This window comes from Monodelphis domestica, chromosome 5 (genome assembly GCF_027887165.1).
Source record: "Monodelphis domestica isolate mMonDom1 chromosome 5, mMonDom1.pri, whole genome shotgun sequence".
Taxonomy (NCBI): domain Eukaryota; kingdom Metazoa; phylum Chordata; class Mammalia; order Didelphimorphia; family Didelphidae; genus Monodelphis; species Monodelphis domestica.
This window is the reverse complement of record NC_077231.1, coordinates 267,898,299-267,915,334: the sequence shown is the minus strand read 5'-3', so window position 1 is coordinate 267,915,334 and position 17,036 is coordinate 267,898,299. Positions and strand designations below refer to the sequence as shown.

General features: G+C 37.8%; 2 protein-coding genes across 16 annotated transcripts in view; one reads left to right on the top strand and one right to left on the bottom strand.

Annotated features, from left to right (window-relative positions):
* Window positions 1-7,115, top strand: part of CACNB2 (calcium voltage-gated channel auxiliary subunit beta 2) — a 413,180-nt gene extending 406,065 nt beyond the window's left edge. For all 11 annotated transcript variants that reach the window (XM_003342091.4, XM_001368128.4, XM_001368089.4 and 8 more), the window contains 4 exons: window positions 1,916-2,067; window positions 2,592-2,687; window positions 3,235-3,420; window positions 3,591-7,115. In XM_003342091.4, coding sequence (XP_003342139.1) covers window positions 1,916-2,067; window positions 2,592-2,687; window positions 3,235-3,420; window positions 3,591-4,085 — 929 coding nt within the window. In that variant the 3' untranslated portion in view covers window positions 4,086-7,115. The remainder of the gene's footprint in view (window positions 1-1,915; window positions 2,068-2,591; window positions 2,688-3,234; window positions 3,421-3,590) is intronic.
* Window positions 7,116-9,634: 2,519 nt separating this feature from the next.
* The window catches only part of NSUN6 (NOP2/Sun RNA methyltransferase 6), a 38,597-nt gene continuing 31,195 nt past the window's right edge, over window positions 9,635-17,036 (bottom strand). For all 5 annotated transcript variants that reach the window (XM_001377200.4, XM_007504903.3, XM_056800143.1 and 2 more), the window contains 2 exons: window positions 16,414-16,539; window positions 9,635-12,722 (listed from right to left, as the gene is read on the bottom strand). In XM_001377200.4, the coding sequence (XP_001377237.2) occupies window positions 12,510-12,722; window positions 16,414-16,539 (339 nt within the window). In that variant the 3' untranslated portion in view covers window positions 9,635-12,509. The remainder of the gene's footprint in view (window positions 12,723-16,413; window positions 16,540-17,036) is intronic.

Here is a 17,036-nt window from a genome sequence, read left to right as displayed (position 1 = left end):
ATTTTAGATTTAAAGCTAGAAGAGACTTCAGTAACCATCTAGTTCCACCCCTTATTTTACAGCAGAAACAGACCCATCATACAGGAATGTGAAGTACCCAAATAGCAGTCTGGCACCTTGAACAAAGAACATAATGCCATTCCTAAGAACTCTTCTTAAAGTTTTTCCAACTGGGTAGGATCTGCTAGAGCTTATAATGAATCATGGCAAACTTCACAATGTCCACCCAGGTCATTTGCTTGCTAGGTATTAAAAAAAGAAATACCCAGTTTTGAATTAAAGATTAAATTTAAGTTAAATTGCCCCATGGAAAACAAATACATTTTAAGAGAAAGATCAGAGTATGAGCTTTTAAAAATGAACCACAAACACCAAACCTTAACCAAGAATTAATGAGTAAAATCATCATGCCTTTGAATGGTCTTTATAAGAATAATCACAGGGGGCAGCTGGGTAACTCAATGGATTGAGAGCCAGAGGTCCTAGGTTCAAATCCAGCCTCAGATACTTCCTATCTATGTGGCCTTGGGCAAGTCACTTAACCCCCATTGTCTAATCCTTGTCTTCTGCCTTAGAACCAATACATTGTATAGATTCCAAGATGGGAAGGTAACAGTTTATAAAAAGAAAAAAATGAGAATAATCACAATGTTGCTTTAGTGGTAGTTCTCAAACAGCTTTCATCCTTATTTTCTAAGTAGATTAGGCAAATAGCCCCATTTAGTAGTTATCCTCATCTCCCTCTCCTCAGGTAGTAACTAACTGACCTTTTCTGATATTATTCTGGAATGGATGCTAGTTAATATTCCCCCAAAGAAGCTTCAACCACAGGGCTAGGCAAGAGCAGCTGATTTAAAAATAATGTGTCTACTTATGAGGTTACACTTTTGCCATATTGTTGGTTAGTCTTGCTGAACTGGTTTTTCCCCTCATACTTTTTTATTATGAAGAATGGATCTCTGGAAGGGATATATATTGCAAAATGTAGGCAATATAAAAAAAAACCAACAACAAAAAAGATAGTACAAATTTATCTGAAATTTTTTAAAAGAAAAATATTTTTTAAAAACGAGAAAAAATAGAGAGGTCTCTCTAGCTGTGAGCCTAAAGGTCTGTTTGCTGTGGTCTAGGCTTTAATCGATTTAGAGAAGGAAAGGGAGCTGGGCAAATTTCCCTTTTTTCCCTTCTAGTCCAACTTTGTTCATTTCTGGGAACTGGGAAAGTCGGGGGTTTGAGTGTTGTCTTCGCTAGGGGCTCATGAGTTTGAAATGTGGAGGTTTGGGGTTCACACCTCTGGTCATGGGAATTATGAGCCGTAGGTGTGGTAGGAGCAGAAACTGTTCTCATCAGCCTAGTCACATTTCTTTTGGATCATGAGAACTTACACTGTCATCACAATCTTCACCACCTTCTAGATGTCATACCAATTGGCGTTACATAACCAAAGGAGGTAAGAAAATGCATGGATGGGAGAAACAAGTTCTAAATCCTGCTTGGCCATGGTGGCTACGGCCAAGGAGAAGTGATCAAGAAAAAAAAATGGTCTCTCTCTAACATTACTTTTCTATGTTTCTATGAAATTATATCATTAGAGTGAGAGCTTTTTAGCGCAAATATAAGTGAATACAGAGAGAGTGCCAAGAAATGTTTCTCATGGAAATCCAGTGTCCCTTGGAACTTTCTTTTCCTCTTGAAATCAGTTCTTTGACTTGAAAGAACATTCTCTCAATTCTGCGCATGCTCTGGGGAAAGAACTTCTTTCAAAGGAACCTTTTATCCACTATAATTCCAGCGTTTCACTGTCTGCCTTGATGTATTCTTCTGTGGCAGGATCGGCATATCAATCACTTTATTTTAACCTGATTTGCCCTAATAGGCTGCATCTCCAATAACTGACTCCTGCTTACACTTACAGCTGAAGTTCAGAGTGAGATTGAAAGGATATTTGAACTGGCAAGGACTTTGCAGTTGGTAGTCCTGGATGCAGACACCATCAATCATCCAGCCCAGCTCAGTAAAACCTCTCTGGCTCCAATTATAGTCTACGTAAAGATTTCTTCTCCTAAGGTAAATGGGGTTCGCTGTTGTTTATCCTTTAATTTGCTTTTCCCCAGAACATATCAAATGTTCTTATCACGTAATGCAACAAGTGGAAAACTGAGGCCAAGATGATAAACACACGGCTTCCATTAAACGTTAATAATCATCGATGAACTATGTGCCTTTTCTTCCAAGAAAATGGCTAGAGGTAAATAGCTGTCATCTCAAGCAAGAGTTCGGGAGATCAATATGGGCCAAATATGATGATTGCTTTCAAGTCTGAAAAAATAATGGAACTCAGGAGTGAATCTGGTATCAGGCATGTGTTGTAAAGTCTGTAACTGAGATTTCTGCAAATATGCAGACATTTTACAGTAAGAACTTCAACACTGTGAAGTTGGTGGTTCCATCCAATGTAGGCAAAATGCATTATTTCTGAAGCACCTCTCTTCTAACTCCATCTTGCCCCAAGAAGATTATGGAAATTTTGAACTCTAGATTTTGCTCTTTGGAATCTGTTTTGTATCATCTTGTCATTGTGTTTTTTGTAGGTTTTGCAGAGGCTAATAAAATCTCGAGGAAAATCTCAAGCAAAACACCTCAATGTCCAGATGGTGGCAGCTGATAAACTGGCCCAGTGTCCACCAGTGAGTTATCACTTCTCTTGTAAAGGAGACAAGACCTGATCAGGGGTCCAAAATTAGAGATTATAGATTCCCCAGCAGGGATTATTTACTCCAATATCACCTTAGAAGTACTGATGATAGAAGACCATTACACAATGCGGTAGGAAAGATCAAGCATCAGCAACCCATTTATTGAGTATTTATTAAGTGCCAGGCACTGTGGTAAGCACTGAAGATACAAACAGAAGCTAAGGTACTACCTGCCCTTGGGGAACTCAAATTCTAAAGAGGAAATGACTTGTAAATAAGCAGGGACATCCAAGACACCTATAAAAGTAGATAGAAGGCAACCTAACAGTGAAGGTCTTGAAATATTGGGAGGAGAATTCAGAAAGAATAGGGGGAAGATAGGATGGAAAGAAGATGGAATGAGAGGAAGCCAGAATTTATCACAACTTCCAGGGCTCATCGGTTTTTGGTTTGGTTTGATTTTTTAATTTTTCTATTTGCCTTCGTACCATCAAGCTGGTCTGGCTGAAATGGAATCTTCAAAATTTTCCCTCTACAGGAATTGTTTGATGTGATCCTAGATGAAAACCAGCTTGAAGATGCCTGTGAACACCTTGCTGACTACATGGAGGCTTACTGGAAAGCCACACATCCTCCTAGCAGCAATCCACCCAACCCTCTCCTGAGTCGTACTCTAGCCACGGCATCTCTTCCTATCAGCTCCACTCCAGCCTCCAATTCACAGGTGGGAGTCTCTTCTTTTTCTTCCTCCTCCTTCTTCTCCTCCTCCTCTTTCTCCTCCTCTTTCTTCCTTAACAAATGAGCCTGTTTCTTCATCTGTAGGATGAGGTGACTTTCATGGCTCCTTTCTGCTTCAAACCCAAACTTGTACTTACTCTTCTTGACCCTTCCCAGGGTTCTCAAGACCAGAGGAATGACTATTCCGCTCCCACCCGCTCTGCCTCCCAAGCTGAAGAGGAGCCCTGTCTTGAGCCCGTCCGGAAATCCCAACACCGTTCATCCTCCTCTGCGCAGCACCACAACCACCGGAGTGGCCCGAGCCGAGGTCTCTCCAGGCAAGAGACGTTTGACTCGGAAACTCAAGACAGTCGAGACTCAGCCTATGTTGAGTCAAAGGAAGATTACTCCCATGAGCACGGCGGCGACCATTACGCCCCTCACCGGGATCACAACCACAGGGAAGACCTGCACGGGAGCAGCGACCACAGACACAGGGAATCTCGGCACCGCTCTAGGGAAGCTGACCGAGAGCAGGACCACAACGAATGCCACAAGCAGCGCAGCCGACATAAATCAAAAGATCGATACTGTGACAAGGATGGAGAAGTGATATCCAAAAAACGGAATGAGGCTGGGGACTGGAACAGGGATGTTTACATCCGACAGTAACTTGAGCCTTTGGGACATTTTGTTTGTTTCTTGGAAGTCTTGTATGACAGCCACAGGGGAAAAACACACACACAAAAACACAACCTCACAAAATATTTTGATCCTCCATGACAAATTCAGTGGTATCTGCCCATCTTGGACAGTTTGTATGGCTGCTGCTTGCAGAGCAGCAGCACGAGATAGAATCTATTCACATACTTTTTTATTAGGATTTTTGGAAGTGCTCTATTGATGCAGCTGGTACAGTGGCAGGCTTCTGCTGTCGTACTTGACTTTTACAAAGCTGTTTTTTGGTAGCTGCCCCTTGAACAATATCTATTGCCCATCACCCGGTGGCGTTAGTGTTTTAAGCAAGCTAGAGGCGATGCATATTAATCTCCTGTGTATCCAGCAAGCTAAAGTCAGTCAGCCTAGACAACAAACAAAATTGTATTTTCTCCCAACTGGCATCTTCCTCTAAGGACCACTATCTGTTGCTTGTACCTCTGGTTGACTAAATTTGGGGGACAGATTCAGTCTTGCCTTACACAAAGGGGATCATAAAGTGAGAATCTATTTTCTATGTACTGGTACTGTGTACTGTATATACAGTTTGTAAATGTTATTTCTGTAAACACCTTCTTCTTATATCAGTTTGATCACACTATTTTAAGAGTCCTAATGCCAAGTCAGCAGATTTGCTTTTGAATTACAGGGACTGGAAATACCCTCAATTCAGGAAATTTGCAACATCATTTAGTCTTGATACTTTTCCCTCTCCGGTAGAAAGTCTCCTGTACATAATGTAAATAGGTGTGATTGCTTGAGATAAAGGAAGGTTTCATTCAAGACTGCCATGCCATCCTTAAAAGCTTCTCCTTTTGATCAGAAGGTATGGTGAACTCTAGAAATTATTCTAATCCATGGGATTCACACTGATTGTAACAAACACATTCTTAGTAGGTAGTGTCTGTTAGAGTCACAGCACTGGAGCATATGAGCCAGAAATCTTTGCATGGAGGGTGTGCGTGAGTGTGTGTGCGTGCTTGCGTGTGTTACAGTGTGAGAGGGCGACATAATGAATTTGAATGCAAAAAAAAGAGTCTGTTGAAGAAAAAATAGAGGCTGATACTTAAAATTCTGCCCAATTGGATTTCTATTTTGTTGTGCTCTATGTTAGTTTAATAATCCAATGTGCAGTCAGGGAATTTGAGGAAGTTTGCTGCCAAAGGTAAATGGGAAAGCATAATCTGCTGGCTCTTTTTGTGAGACTCCCAGAGAGTAAAAACACAGGCACTTGTTACTGTGAGTGTTTCACTGGAAATGGTACAATCTTTGTGTTTTATAGTACTTGTTTTAGGAAGAAAAGTTTACACAGCTTGTGGAATTATTTTGTGGGAAAATAAATTTTTGTAGTTTCTCCCACCTCATTTCTACACTTGCCAATTACTCCCATCAGTTCTTGTCATCTGTTGCTCCTACCCCTCTACCTCCCCTCCCCATATCTTTCCAAATCAATCTTGATGTTCGTCAGGAAACTAGAAAGTGATTCTTGTAACCAAAGTCTCTGCTATTTAGAATTAACCAGGTCCAAATCAGCTGACCTGAACCACTAGTGAAACGTGGGGATATTTTTCTTCACTAGACATCTGCTTTGAAGAGGAATGCTAGAAGATACTATCTCCTTTCAGTTATTCTGCTGTAAATGATTGAAAATGTTGCTAATAGTTTTAAGATAAATAATCTAGATGTCTATTAAGTGCACATGTTATCCAGACGTCATTGGATGGGTAATATTAGGTGTCTGAGTTTTTAGCACTTGAAGTTTATTCTGGAAAAAATAATGGATATAAATGTCTGACTTCAAATAATGTACATTTATCAAAAAAAATCAAACCCAAAATACTGATTCCATTTTTTAATATGTCCTTGTTTATTCTAGTCTTTAGCTAATAGTTTCAACCCTTTAAATTAAAATTTATCATGAATTGGGCTCCTTTCTCTCTCCCATATCCCCACTTCCCCACCATGGGGGGGAAAATCCCACCTTGAAATGAACGTACCAAAGCAAGTTGAGTGCTTTATCAACCCCTTTCCTCAGTCTTTCCTCCCCCCCCCTTCAGGATGAGATCTATTTGTATATAATGTAGGTAAATGATGCTCAGTAATTAGATATCTTGCACTGTTAAAACCGATTTATTTATTGTACCGTACCAACAGTGGCTATAATGGACATGCTGAAATCTTGTTGCATCAGTGATAACTTCATTCCAATAACCTTGCTTAAAAAAAAAAAGTTTTAGCTAAAATAGATAGCTGTATCATACTCATCCTTACTCTTCCAACATATCATTTTGGCTGGTTTGCTGTCTCCAAATCATTTATATTCTTTAAATGTGACTTCTATTCCACTGACTGCCTCCACCAGTTCCCACTTATAGCTCTATTGGATTCCATTTTATTTACCTTGTCAATTTTTTTTTTACATTTCTCACACCTTTAGATAAAATTTTAGTTCTATTTCAAGCCCTCCTTAGGGATTATTTTTGCAGGATTACGAATCTTTGAGCTGTTAGACATGAAAAATTGTCCAGTGGGCATTAATGTAAACAAAATGACAAGCTTATAAACAAAGAGCATCATCTCTGGTACAATGGGATTTTATTGGTTTGTGGAATATATAAAGATGTAGTCTTTTCACACAAGGGCCTTTGTCATTAGCATACTCCATTGAAGCATCATCGTTTGGGTAGTCCCTCTTGAGAAATGCTGGAAATAGTGTACTGTGCTCTTGTCCTCTTCATTTCCATTCCTCCTTTCTATTCTTCTTCCCCACTGCTAATTTCATTTACTGTTGCAAAAAGGTGCTGCTAAACATAGGGACTAGTTTTAGATACACTGTACTTTGGGGTGTCACCCTTTTAACATGGTTTGCTATGCATTCCTGTTGAGAGACATTCACTTGTCAGCAGCTACCCAGATGTGTTTTTCAACAATCTTGGTTTAAAATTATCCATATGAAACAAATAAAGAGCTGGCTTCTGCACTGTTTATTGGTAGTAGCAGTATTAATTGGTTTCAGAGCTAATTATTTTAGTAGGAAATGTGTTGTGTCTACAGTTTATGTTACCATACTGTCAACTTGAATAGTTTCTTCTTTTGGAAGAACCCAAAGCCTTTGGAGTGAAAGAAATGCAAAATTCCCTTCCTTCTCTCTGTGACATGAGCCCCAGCCGTGAGGTTGTCCCTGAGGCAGATTTCACAAAGAAATCAAAGTCTAATCAAGGTAAGTGATTTGTTCAAAGTTGCTGACATTTGTGACAGAAGGGAGTTTACTCTCCCAGTGACCCTATTTCTTTCCTTTTTTTTTTTTTAATTCTGCCTGTGTGATAAAATTCATGATCACGATGGGAAGAAAATTATTTTGAACTTTATTATAAAAAAATTTTTTTAAAGAACAAATAATCTTGATAAATTGAAATTGCCACCAGTCCTGTCTCCCCTCATCTGACAACAAAAGTTTTCTTAAGAATTATCACTTTTATTCCCACTGCATTGTTGCAAGGATCAGGTAGAATGGAGTTGGTGTGAAAATTGGAAGTGATAATAATCCCATTTGAAGTACTTGAAATAAAAGATGTTAAAACAAACAAAAAAAAAGGTAGAATTAAGTTATGCTGCATCAAAGGCAGATTTTTCCCCCCGCTAAGCCATTATTTTCTATTTTATTTCAATAGCATTTAAATTAAAATGTGGTTTGGGAAATGGGAGAAAAAAATAGAAAAATATTCATTGCTAATCCCAATGTGCTCCCTTGATTTTACAGAATATCCACACTATCAACTTTTATTTATATAAAGTTCTAATGAATTTATGGACAAATACAAATTGTATTTCTACTATCAGCCTACAAATTGTTTACTGAACTATTTTCCCATTTCTCAAGATATTTGTTTTCTTCTCCTATGAGCTATTTATCATTCACTTTGTCTCGTTTAAGGTTACTGAGTATTTTTTTTTAAACTTTTACTTTAATTTGTTCTTTGGCTCTAGTAAAGGAGTAGAACCCCCTACAAACTTTTTTTTTTCCCATCCCAGGAAGTTTCTTTTAATAATGTTCTTTGAGTTTTCTGTCTCAACCTGTAGATATTTTCCTCATCTCTTGCCAAAACTATTCATGTATTTGTCATTAACAATCACTACCCCCCCCCCCAAAAAAAAAAGGAGCAAATTTGCTATTGAGACACTAGCTTTTCCTCCAACATAAAGTACTTGAGGCGCTGCCAAAGATGTGGAAACTAACCATGGAAATTTTAAAATAAGAACAGGGATTGTACACTCAGTTGTTTAAATATATGAATTAATCCTCTCAGTTCTACATATGGGAGAAGCATGCTATGGCTTAGACATGGAAATAAGTTCTAAAAGGACTACTAGTCATTTGTTTTATTTAATGATTTAAAAAGGAGCTACAAGGGGCAGTTAGCACAGTGGAAGAGCATCAGGCCTGGAGTCAAGGCCTAGGTTCAAATTTGGCCTCATACTTCCTAGCTTTGTGACCCTGGATGAGTCACTTAACTTCAAGTATCTAGCTCTTACCTTCTCCTCCCTACTAATGATTCTAAGGGAGGAGGTAAGGGTTTTAGAAAAAAAAAATTTTTTTTTAAGGAGATAAGCTTTGAGAAATGTTTTCTCTCATACTCATGCACCCAGTACTGCAAAGAAAACAAATAGAAGGAAATCAGATCTATGGCCCAAACTAGTGCCCTTTTCCTAATCATTGTTCCACCTTAAACTTTTTGTGTACAGGTCACATTGGGCCTTTCAACTACCATTTAGGTGATCATCAACTTTGATTCTTTGGAGATGCTGAGCAGCCTCACCTCACAGCCACACAACATCAGAAGAATACTGGTATGAAAGGGGGGATTTTGTTTGAGAGAAACTCTAGTCATTGAAAGAATATTCCCAAACTCCTGAAACAAACTGGCCTGTTCTCCATTTTATTCCATTTTAGGCCTAACTCATTGTCTAGTTTTAGTGTTTAGTTCTCAGTGTTAAAACATATCCATTCACTTGGATTTAGTCTGCAGAAGTATCTTACCTGTGTTTTCCTATATGACTAGTTGGACAAAACTCTTAAGAATAATTATGACTCTCATTTAGGACATTCTGCCATGTTCCAAGACCTGCTGTGGTCAGAACACCATCTGCAAAGGAGCATCTGAAGGACTTCACCCCATAGGGAATCCATTCTCAACTCGGATTCCACATGGACCTACTAACATCTGGTAACACCTCTGGCAGGAGTATACTTCCTAAAAGCAGTATAAATCACACAAAATTTGTTTGGCAGACTGTGCCATGAGGCCTCTAACAATATTTATAACAACTTCTACAAGGCATAGTCTATCATATGGCAAAGAAGTAATTGTATCATACTGAGAAACTACATTAATCCACAAAGGAATACAACTGGATTCTGAAAAGCCTAGTTTACTTCCTTGTTAAAATCTTTAGAAATGACTAATTATTACTGTAAAAAAAGGAACATAAGTCACTTAGAAATGTTCCAGAAATACCATTAACTTTATTTCAGTTACAAGAGATACGATTTACCAAATAACCGCTGGGGGAAAAAAAAAACTGAACAAAATGTATAGAAACATGAATTCCTTGTGCATTGATAGCATTAACAAATTTGAGAACAGTATTTTTTAATATAACCAAGTGATGGTTCATTTATTAAAGTTAAATTTGTCATTCTTATGCTTTAGAACTTCTTTCACTAGGCGTATGTTGTTTCTTGGCTACACAGATCTCAAAGCAGCTACTGCTTTTACCTCCTTAATCTCTTTCCTTCGCCTTTAATTCAGCTTCCCTCAATTTTCTTTTTAAATCCTCTACAGTGGAGTCTCTTTCATCATTTTTCTCTTCAGGGTCATTGGTTAAATACGTGGCTTTTCTCTTCAATTCCTCCAAATCAAGCTCTTCCCAATCTGGGTAATTGGATTTAAAGAAATGCCTAACCTTTGGCACAGCATTCTTGACAAAAATATGCTTGATGTGGACAATGGTGCCTTCATCAAGTGCATCCATTTCCAGGAAAGTTTCGGCTGCTTTGGTTATCCTCTCGAGGAAAAATGCAGGTGCTTCTGATATTGCTTAATGGCCTCCAACTTGGACCATGCATTAGGCCATTTTGTATATAGCCCCATGACTTCCAATATGGTATCCCTGCCTTCAATAAGTTCTTCATATACCCCATCATCAACTGTGTCAAGTTTACAATTTTCTGGCCATGATTGCAAAAGAAGATCTGATCTAGTTTCTTTTATGAACTTATTCCTCTCTCTCTTTGTGAGTACTTCCTTCATAAGGAGGGCAAAATCATCTCCTTAATAACCTTGTTAGGTTCATTGCTAAAATTTGGAGTTCTTCTCTTTATTGATTTGAGGTCCTCTGGAGAATATCTCTTATGGGTTTTTACTTTGTGTATTTCATTCTTTGTTACTATTGGTAGATCTCTAAGGGGACATAGATTGACCTTTCCTGTTGCCTCTTCTTGTCCTAGTCTGCTTAATGATTTATTATTGTTGATATTTATTTTTATCATTATTATTGTTGTTATAATTGATGTTGTTGTTATTGTCAGCATTGTTTCCAAACCTCTGGTTTATATGTAAGTTGTTTATATAATGTTCCATATTGTCAGGTTGGTATCTCAAATGGATTACCATGACCTTTAACTCAGAATCCTTAGTGAACCACATGATTATTACCTTTAGTCATTTCCCAAAAACAAACACAGGTGCACGGGGCTTATACAGGACAAAACAGCAGATCATACTTAGGGGAACATGAGCAAATACATCAATTAGCTTGACTTCCATGACTGATTTCATCTAATCAAACTCCAATATCAGGTGGCATATGCTTGGGAAACCAACAAATATAACATAAGTGATGTACAATATGTACTCCCACATTAACAATAAAATTGTGCCTAACATGTCTGAGGACATGTTTACATCAACCAGTAATATAGAATTAATACCAGTATAGGTGGTATTACAGTATCCAATAAACATATAATATGTAAGCTATTAAAAATTATGCAAAATTATAAAAAACTTTTTTTCAAAATGGCCACTCCAAGATGGCTGCCCCAAGATGGCCACCAGGAGCACATGGTGCATTCAAAATGGCTCCCCTAGGCAAGCCAAGCCCCCAGAATTCCATTAGGCCTTCCCTCTGAGCCCCTGGCAGCTCAGAGAGATTTTAGAATGTTGGCTCAACTGAATTTTCCTCTAAATATATTCATTATACGTAATCTTAAAATTAAGCAAATAATTAACAATAATTAATAAATATAACCTACCCAGCTCTGCGAACTGTTATTAAGGGATCTTTAAGGGGAAGAAACAAGAGGTAACATCTAAATATTTTGAGTTTATTAATGGGGAAATAGGATAGGAATGAGGGTAACAAGGAGAAGGGAAATTTCTAAATCTTATCCCTTAAACTAATTCCCCCTAATAACTCTCCTATTGGCTACCTTCCTAAGCTAAATAAGTTAAGTTCTCCCCAAACAGACCTCATAAACAGAGTCCAGGTATAGGCCAAGATCCCAGAGGTAAAGTCCAAATCTGTTCCCAGTAGAGATTGATGGTCCTTTTCTCTATCTTCACTCTAGCTGCCAGCAGCCTGTGCAAGCAGTCTCTCTCCTCAGGCTAGTATCTCACAGGGGCCAGATATCTTGTAGATAGGTGGAAATTATAGCTACAATCAAAATTTTCAGCAAGAAGACTGTTTTCAGTTGGTACCACACCCTCCTTGGAATCTTGACCCAGGCTCTCATGTGATTCTATGTCACATGTCTCTGTCAATCAAAATACAATATTTTCTCTGCTTATTATAATAGTATTAATTCTAAAACAGATTGTAAACATTTAAAAAGGGGGAGAGGGCAGCTGGGTAGATGCTTTATGCTGTGTGACCCTGGACAAGTCACTTAGCCCCAACTACCTAGCCTATACCACTCGTCTGCCATAGAACCAATATTGGTTCCAGGTCAGAAGGAATGGGGTTTTTGGTTGGTTTGTTTAAGTTAAATTTGAATGTAAAAAAGGTATAGAAAATATAGTTTGCAATTTACTATAGCACATTCCTTATAAACAAAGGCAGACCAGCAAAGAAGAAAATTTCATACATTTGAAGGTTTCTTCTTTCTTTGTAGTCTGTGAAAGACATTATAAATAAAAAAGAATCCTTTATAAACATAATTTCACTCTACCTCTTTGACTTCTTTAACCTGTGACTCTTCATTGGCAAGATTTTCTTGCTTCTATAGCAATCATATCAGACTGGATCCAACAACAATGCAGCAATAATATTTTATGTAGCAAACACCAAGTGGAATTTTGACTTCTAATCATTCTTTTCCTAAATGCTTTCACGTTTTACAAATTTTGCAATAAAAAACCCTATACAGTCCTTATTTGCTAACCAAATCATGTCTTCTCTCCTGGCTTCTCTAATAGAGGTTATGTCAGTGGACTTTAATGGTATAATGGATGGATCAAAACGCTGCAGCTGTTTCAGTTGTTCAAGTGATAGGCCAGCCCCCATCATTCCTTCTCCTCCAATATGTGGTTCCTGTTTGTAGAAAGTCATCAAGAACTATTACTATAGACATATTTCTTATTTCTCTGCAACCTGATAACAGACATATATTAACTTACATTGCTTAATTGCAATAAGTTACATTAATTGAAGCAGCATTAGAAGTACTACTGTTTTTGTCCTTTCCAGGGTAGCAAATTGGAACAAGAACAGGAGTCAGAAGTAGCCAAACCTAATCTCCTTTATATGTTGGCAGATCTCAAAGTGCAATGGTATGATACCTTCCAAAGAATATTATGACAAACCTAAAAAATGCCTTTCTTTAATCTATAGCACCTGACTTGAAAAAACAAACAAACAAACAAACAAAAAAAACATCAACAGGGCTTTTTTGTCTTAAGGGGAAAAACTTGAAGAAGATGTATCATTTAAGACAACGTCTAGCTGGAAAAAAAAAATATTGTGTGACCCTGAAAGTGACCCTTTATGCTATTACTGCAGAATCTTGGCCCCCAACTCACCATTTCATGGCCTAACATGAAAAGAGTATGCAAAGCACAAGCATCTGATTCTTACAATGCTTTATGACTGTGTTCATAAAAGACTCCTGAAAGAGTAGCTTACTTGAGGCTAACTGAAAGAATAACACACACATTTACTTATCACTTTTTAGTTACCAAGCACTTAAATGCTTATAGACTTACCTATCATTCATAAAATTACCATTTGAGACCAGATGATCTCTAAGATCTGTTAAAGATATTTTCTTAATCTTTCCCTCTGTCTAGCTTAAGAGGGGAGACAGCATGGTTTCTCAGTAGATCAGAAAACTAACAGGTTCAATAAGCAGTGAGCCAGAGCTGAAGATTCTGTTACCAAAAATACCAGGACATTGAGGAGATGAAGTAGGAACTGCTTTCTGGCTTTTTGATGACAGCTATGGGCTCATCCTCAAAAGAAGGGATGCTCAGCTTAAATCCCTCAATATCCTGAGGGGTAAATGGTTTTTGATGTCTTATGGTAATTAATTCTTCTTTAGGATTAAAGGTTGGTACTTCTCTTAAGGGGAACAGAAAATATCTTGATTATTATTGTTTCTTTCTCTTGGGTTTCTGCTTGAGCTGCCATGGGAGTTGATGAGGAAGCAGGAACAGCAGGAGAGATGGGTTGGGTAGAGTGAGAGATAGTTTTCGTAAATTGAAAAATAATTTGGGTCATTTGAGAGATACAATCTTCAAAGTATGCAAATCAATTCTCGATTAAGCTCTCTTTTTGTTGTTTCTTCTTTTTAGAGAGAACTAGGTAAATTATTCGGTAAATTTGGTATATTTTAAGTAATCCAATTAGAACAAATAATCCTAGAAACGGTAATAACTGGAGATAATCTAAAATTGTGAGCTGTACCAGCTTGGTAAAGTTCTTCAGGAGCGGGAGTTGTTTGAGACAGGCCATAAACTACTCCTTCACTACGTGTGCCATAATTCTTAGCATCTTAGCATCATATTGAATCACCTATACAAATTTCCTGCACTTCTACTTTTTGCCTAATGTAGAATAATAAGAGAAAGATAGGAACTTTTGCAAAGGTCTGATGCATGAGTTTACAAAGTAGGACCTGGGCACACACATGGAATGTTAAGAGGGGTTCCAGAATCAGGGAAATGGATAAAAGGAACCTAAAGATCTAAGGGGCTCGTTGATTACTAGGCACTAAGATAGCAAGGACTGATTTCCTATGGCCATTTTGTGAAGGCTAGAGGGAGTTAACTGACTTTTCTGACCAAACATTGGAGGTTCCTGTTGTCGAGATATTTCTGTGTGGTTTTCCATCCCTGACCCCAGATATCATCATCTGTGATTCTTGAAAAGTAGGAATAGTATAGTAAAAAGTGAGAAACAGAAGATTAACAGGTTAATCAAACTCCTGGCTGCTCACCAAGTATATTGTAAGGGTTAAAATTAGAAGCTTGACAAAGTGAGAAAAGCAGTTTTAACAAAGACTTTGTTTAATTTAGAAAGAAGTACAGATGGAAAGAAAGAAAAGAGTAATCTCATACCTTTTAAATCTACCTATATTCAGTTTCACTAATAATTCCTAATAACTACCTAAAATTTCCTAATACTATCTCTGTCTTCTCAGGACAGGTTCTTCTGCCTGGCACACAAGACCTAATCCACTCTACTATATTTGTAATATATTAACTAACTCTGTAAAATATTCACTAACTCCCTAAAACAATAGATAGCCTACTGTCACCAACCAACTGCCAGCAGCCCCTTGCCTGAGAGACAGATCTCCTGCTCTCTAGAGATCCTAGAGACAAAAGGCCCCTTCTCTCAGTGGCTGCTTCCTTTTATCTCCTCACTGATCAACTCCCCTTTTACAATCTTCCTGCCAGAAAGCAGTTCCCATTTCGTCTCTTCAGTGTCCTGGTCTCTTTGGTAACAGAATCTGCAGCTCTTGCTCACTACAAATGTCAGTTCTCTGATCTACTGAGAAACCCTGCTCTCTCCCCTCTTAAGCTAGATAGAGGGAGAGATTAAGAAAAGCCCTTTAACAGATTCCTTCCAGATCTAAAATTTTCTGCTCATATGATTTTACAACATTCCTATGAGGCAGGTAGTATATTAGTGATTTCATCCCTAATTCCACAAAGGAGGAATCCAGAGTTGAGAGAGGATAAGTAATTTACCCAAACCAAAACAATTAATAAGATAGGTGAAGCTGGGATGTCTGACATTTCCACTATTATAACAACCAACTGTAGGATACCATTCATATGTAAAATGTTTCAAAGATTCTCTATGAAATTACTTCCTAAAGATATATTTTAGCATTTCATTGTCTTAAGGTGCTAACTCTGTTTATAGTTGTCTATTATCAGAAGTCACTTGTGGCACAGTGGACAGAGCAACACTGGGGATGATATAAAAGCACATACTTCAAAGGGTGGTTGTGAGGATCATAAGAGATATTCGTAGAGCACTTTGTGCAGTGCCTGGCACAAAGCAAGTGCTAGAGACAGTTATATTCCCTTCCCTTATTCATTCTATAGTCTCACATAAGGAACAGTAGTAAATTTGTAATACTTAATGTGTTTGGAATAAGAAGAGTTTTCTTCCAGAATCAAACTTAACCCCAAATATCACCAGACAGAAGTGTAATAAAATTCATCAGATAAAAATTACTCAGAACATACATACTGTTTTCAGTTTAATCAAGTGCAAATTTGGTAAAAGGGTTTATGTCTTAATTTAGCCTTTACACCCATTTTATTTCCCTTGGCTAGTGGCTCTTCTGTGACATAGAAGTATAAAGTCTGGTCATCTTGGAAATGAGGAAGGCTGTGTACCATGTTCTTATGTAGAAATAAAGCACTTTAGAGAAGGGCACCCCCCCCCCAACCTCTTAGAAAATATCCAAGACCTTGAGTAGTAAAAAGAGCTACAAGTATTATGAACTCCAAAGTCCATAACAGAAATACAACTTAGCTCTGTGGCTTTTACCAGAATGGCCCAGACTAACAAAAATAATAACAAAAAATTCTGAAAACATAATCCTCTCTCCTTGTACCAATTCTATAAGGATTAGGTTTCTTTGTTTACAATTAGGGAAATCTGCTACATAGTCTACTGTAGGCTCTGTTAAGTAACATTCAAAAGAATTTACTCTAAGTGTATCGAACTACCAAATAGCTAAGAGTAAACCAAAGCTGCCCCTTACCTGGGACTGAAGCTGAAGACAAGGAAAAGCTGTGAGAGCCCAAGCCACCTGTTCTTCATTTTCTGCTAGTGTTATTGTACATGTGCTATAGACCAGCACACCCCCTGGCTTAAGAAGCTGAACTGCCTAGAGGACACAAATATATGAAGGAATCAGTATTTTCTACTTAGAGACTAAATAAAATACTTACCAAAAGCAAAATTTAGTTAATTAGAATATATTAATAAGAATTAAAAAATGAGCTTCCATAGCAGACCTTTTCACTTCACCCTCCTCCATTCCCCCACCTATAAGTTTATACATTTACATTAGATTATTTTCCATCTTAAGTAAGCAAGCATTTTTACCAGGATGATTTTCTCCATTTTCTACAGAGTAGTTTCACTCTAACCAGGTTGGAGGTAGGTAAATTTCTGTGTAACTAAATTCCCAGTCTTTCCTATAAGATGCCTGAGAAAGGGGCAGGCCAACTAACTCCAGCAAAAGTTTGAAGTTCACATCAGACCAAATAATGATCAAGAAATCCACTCCAGTAAGAAGTAACTAACTTCTTCTATTACAGAAGTGCACAAAAGATCAGTGAGAAGCCCAAGGGCAATAAAAAAATGTCCCCTTCCTGGTAG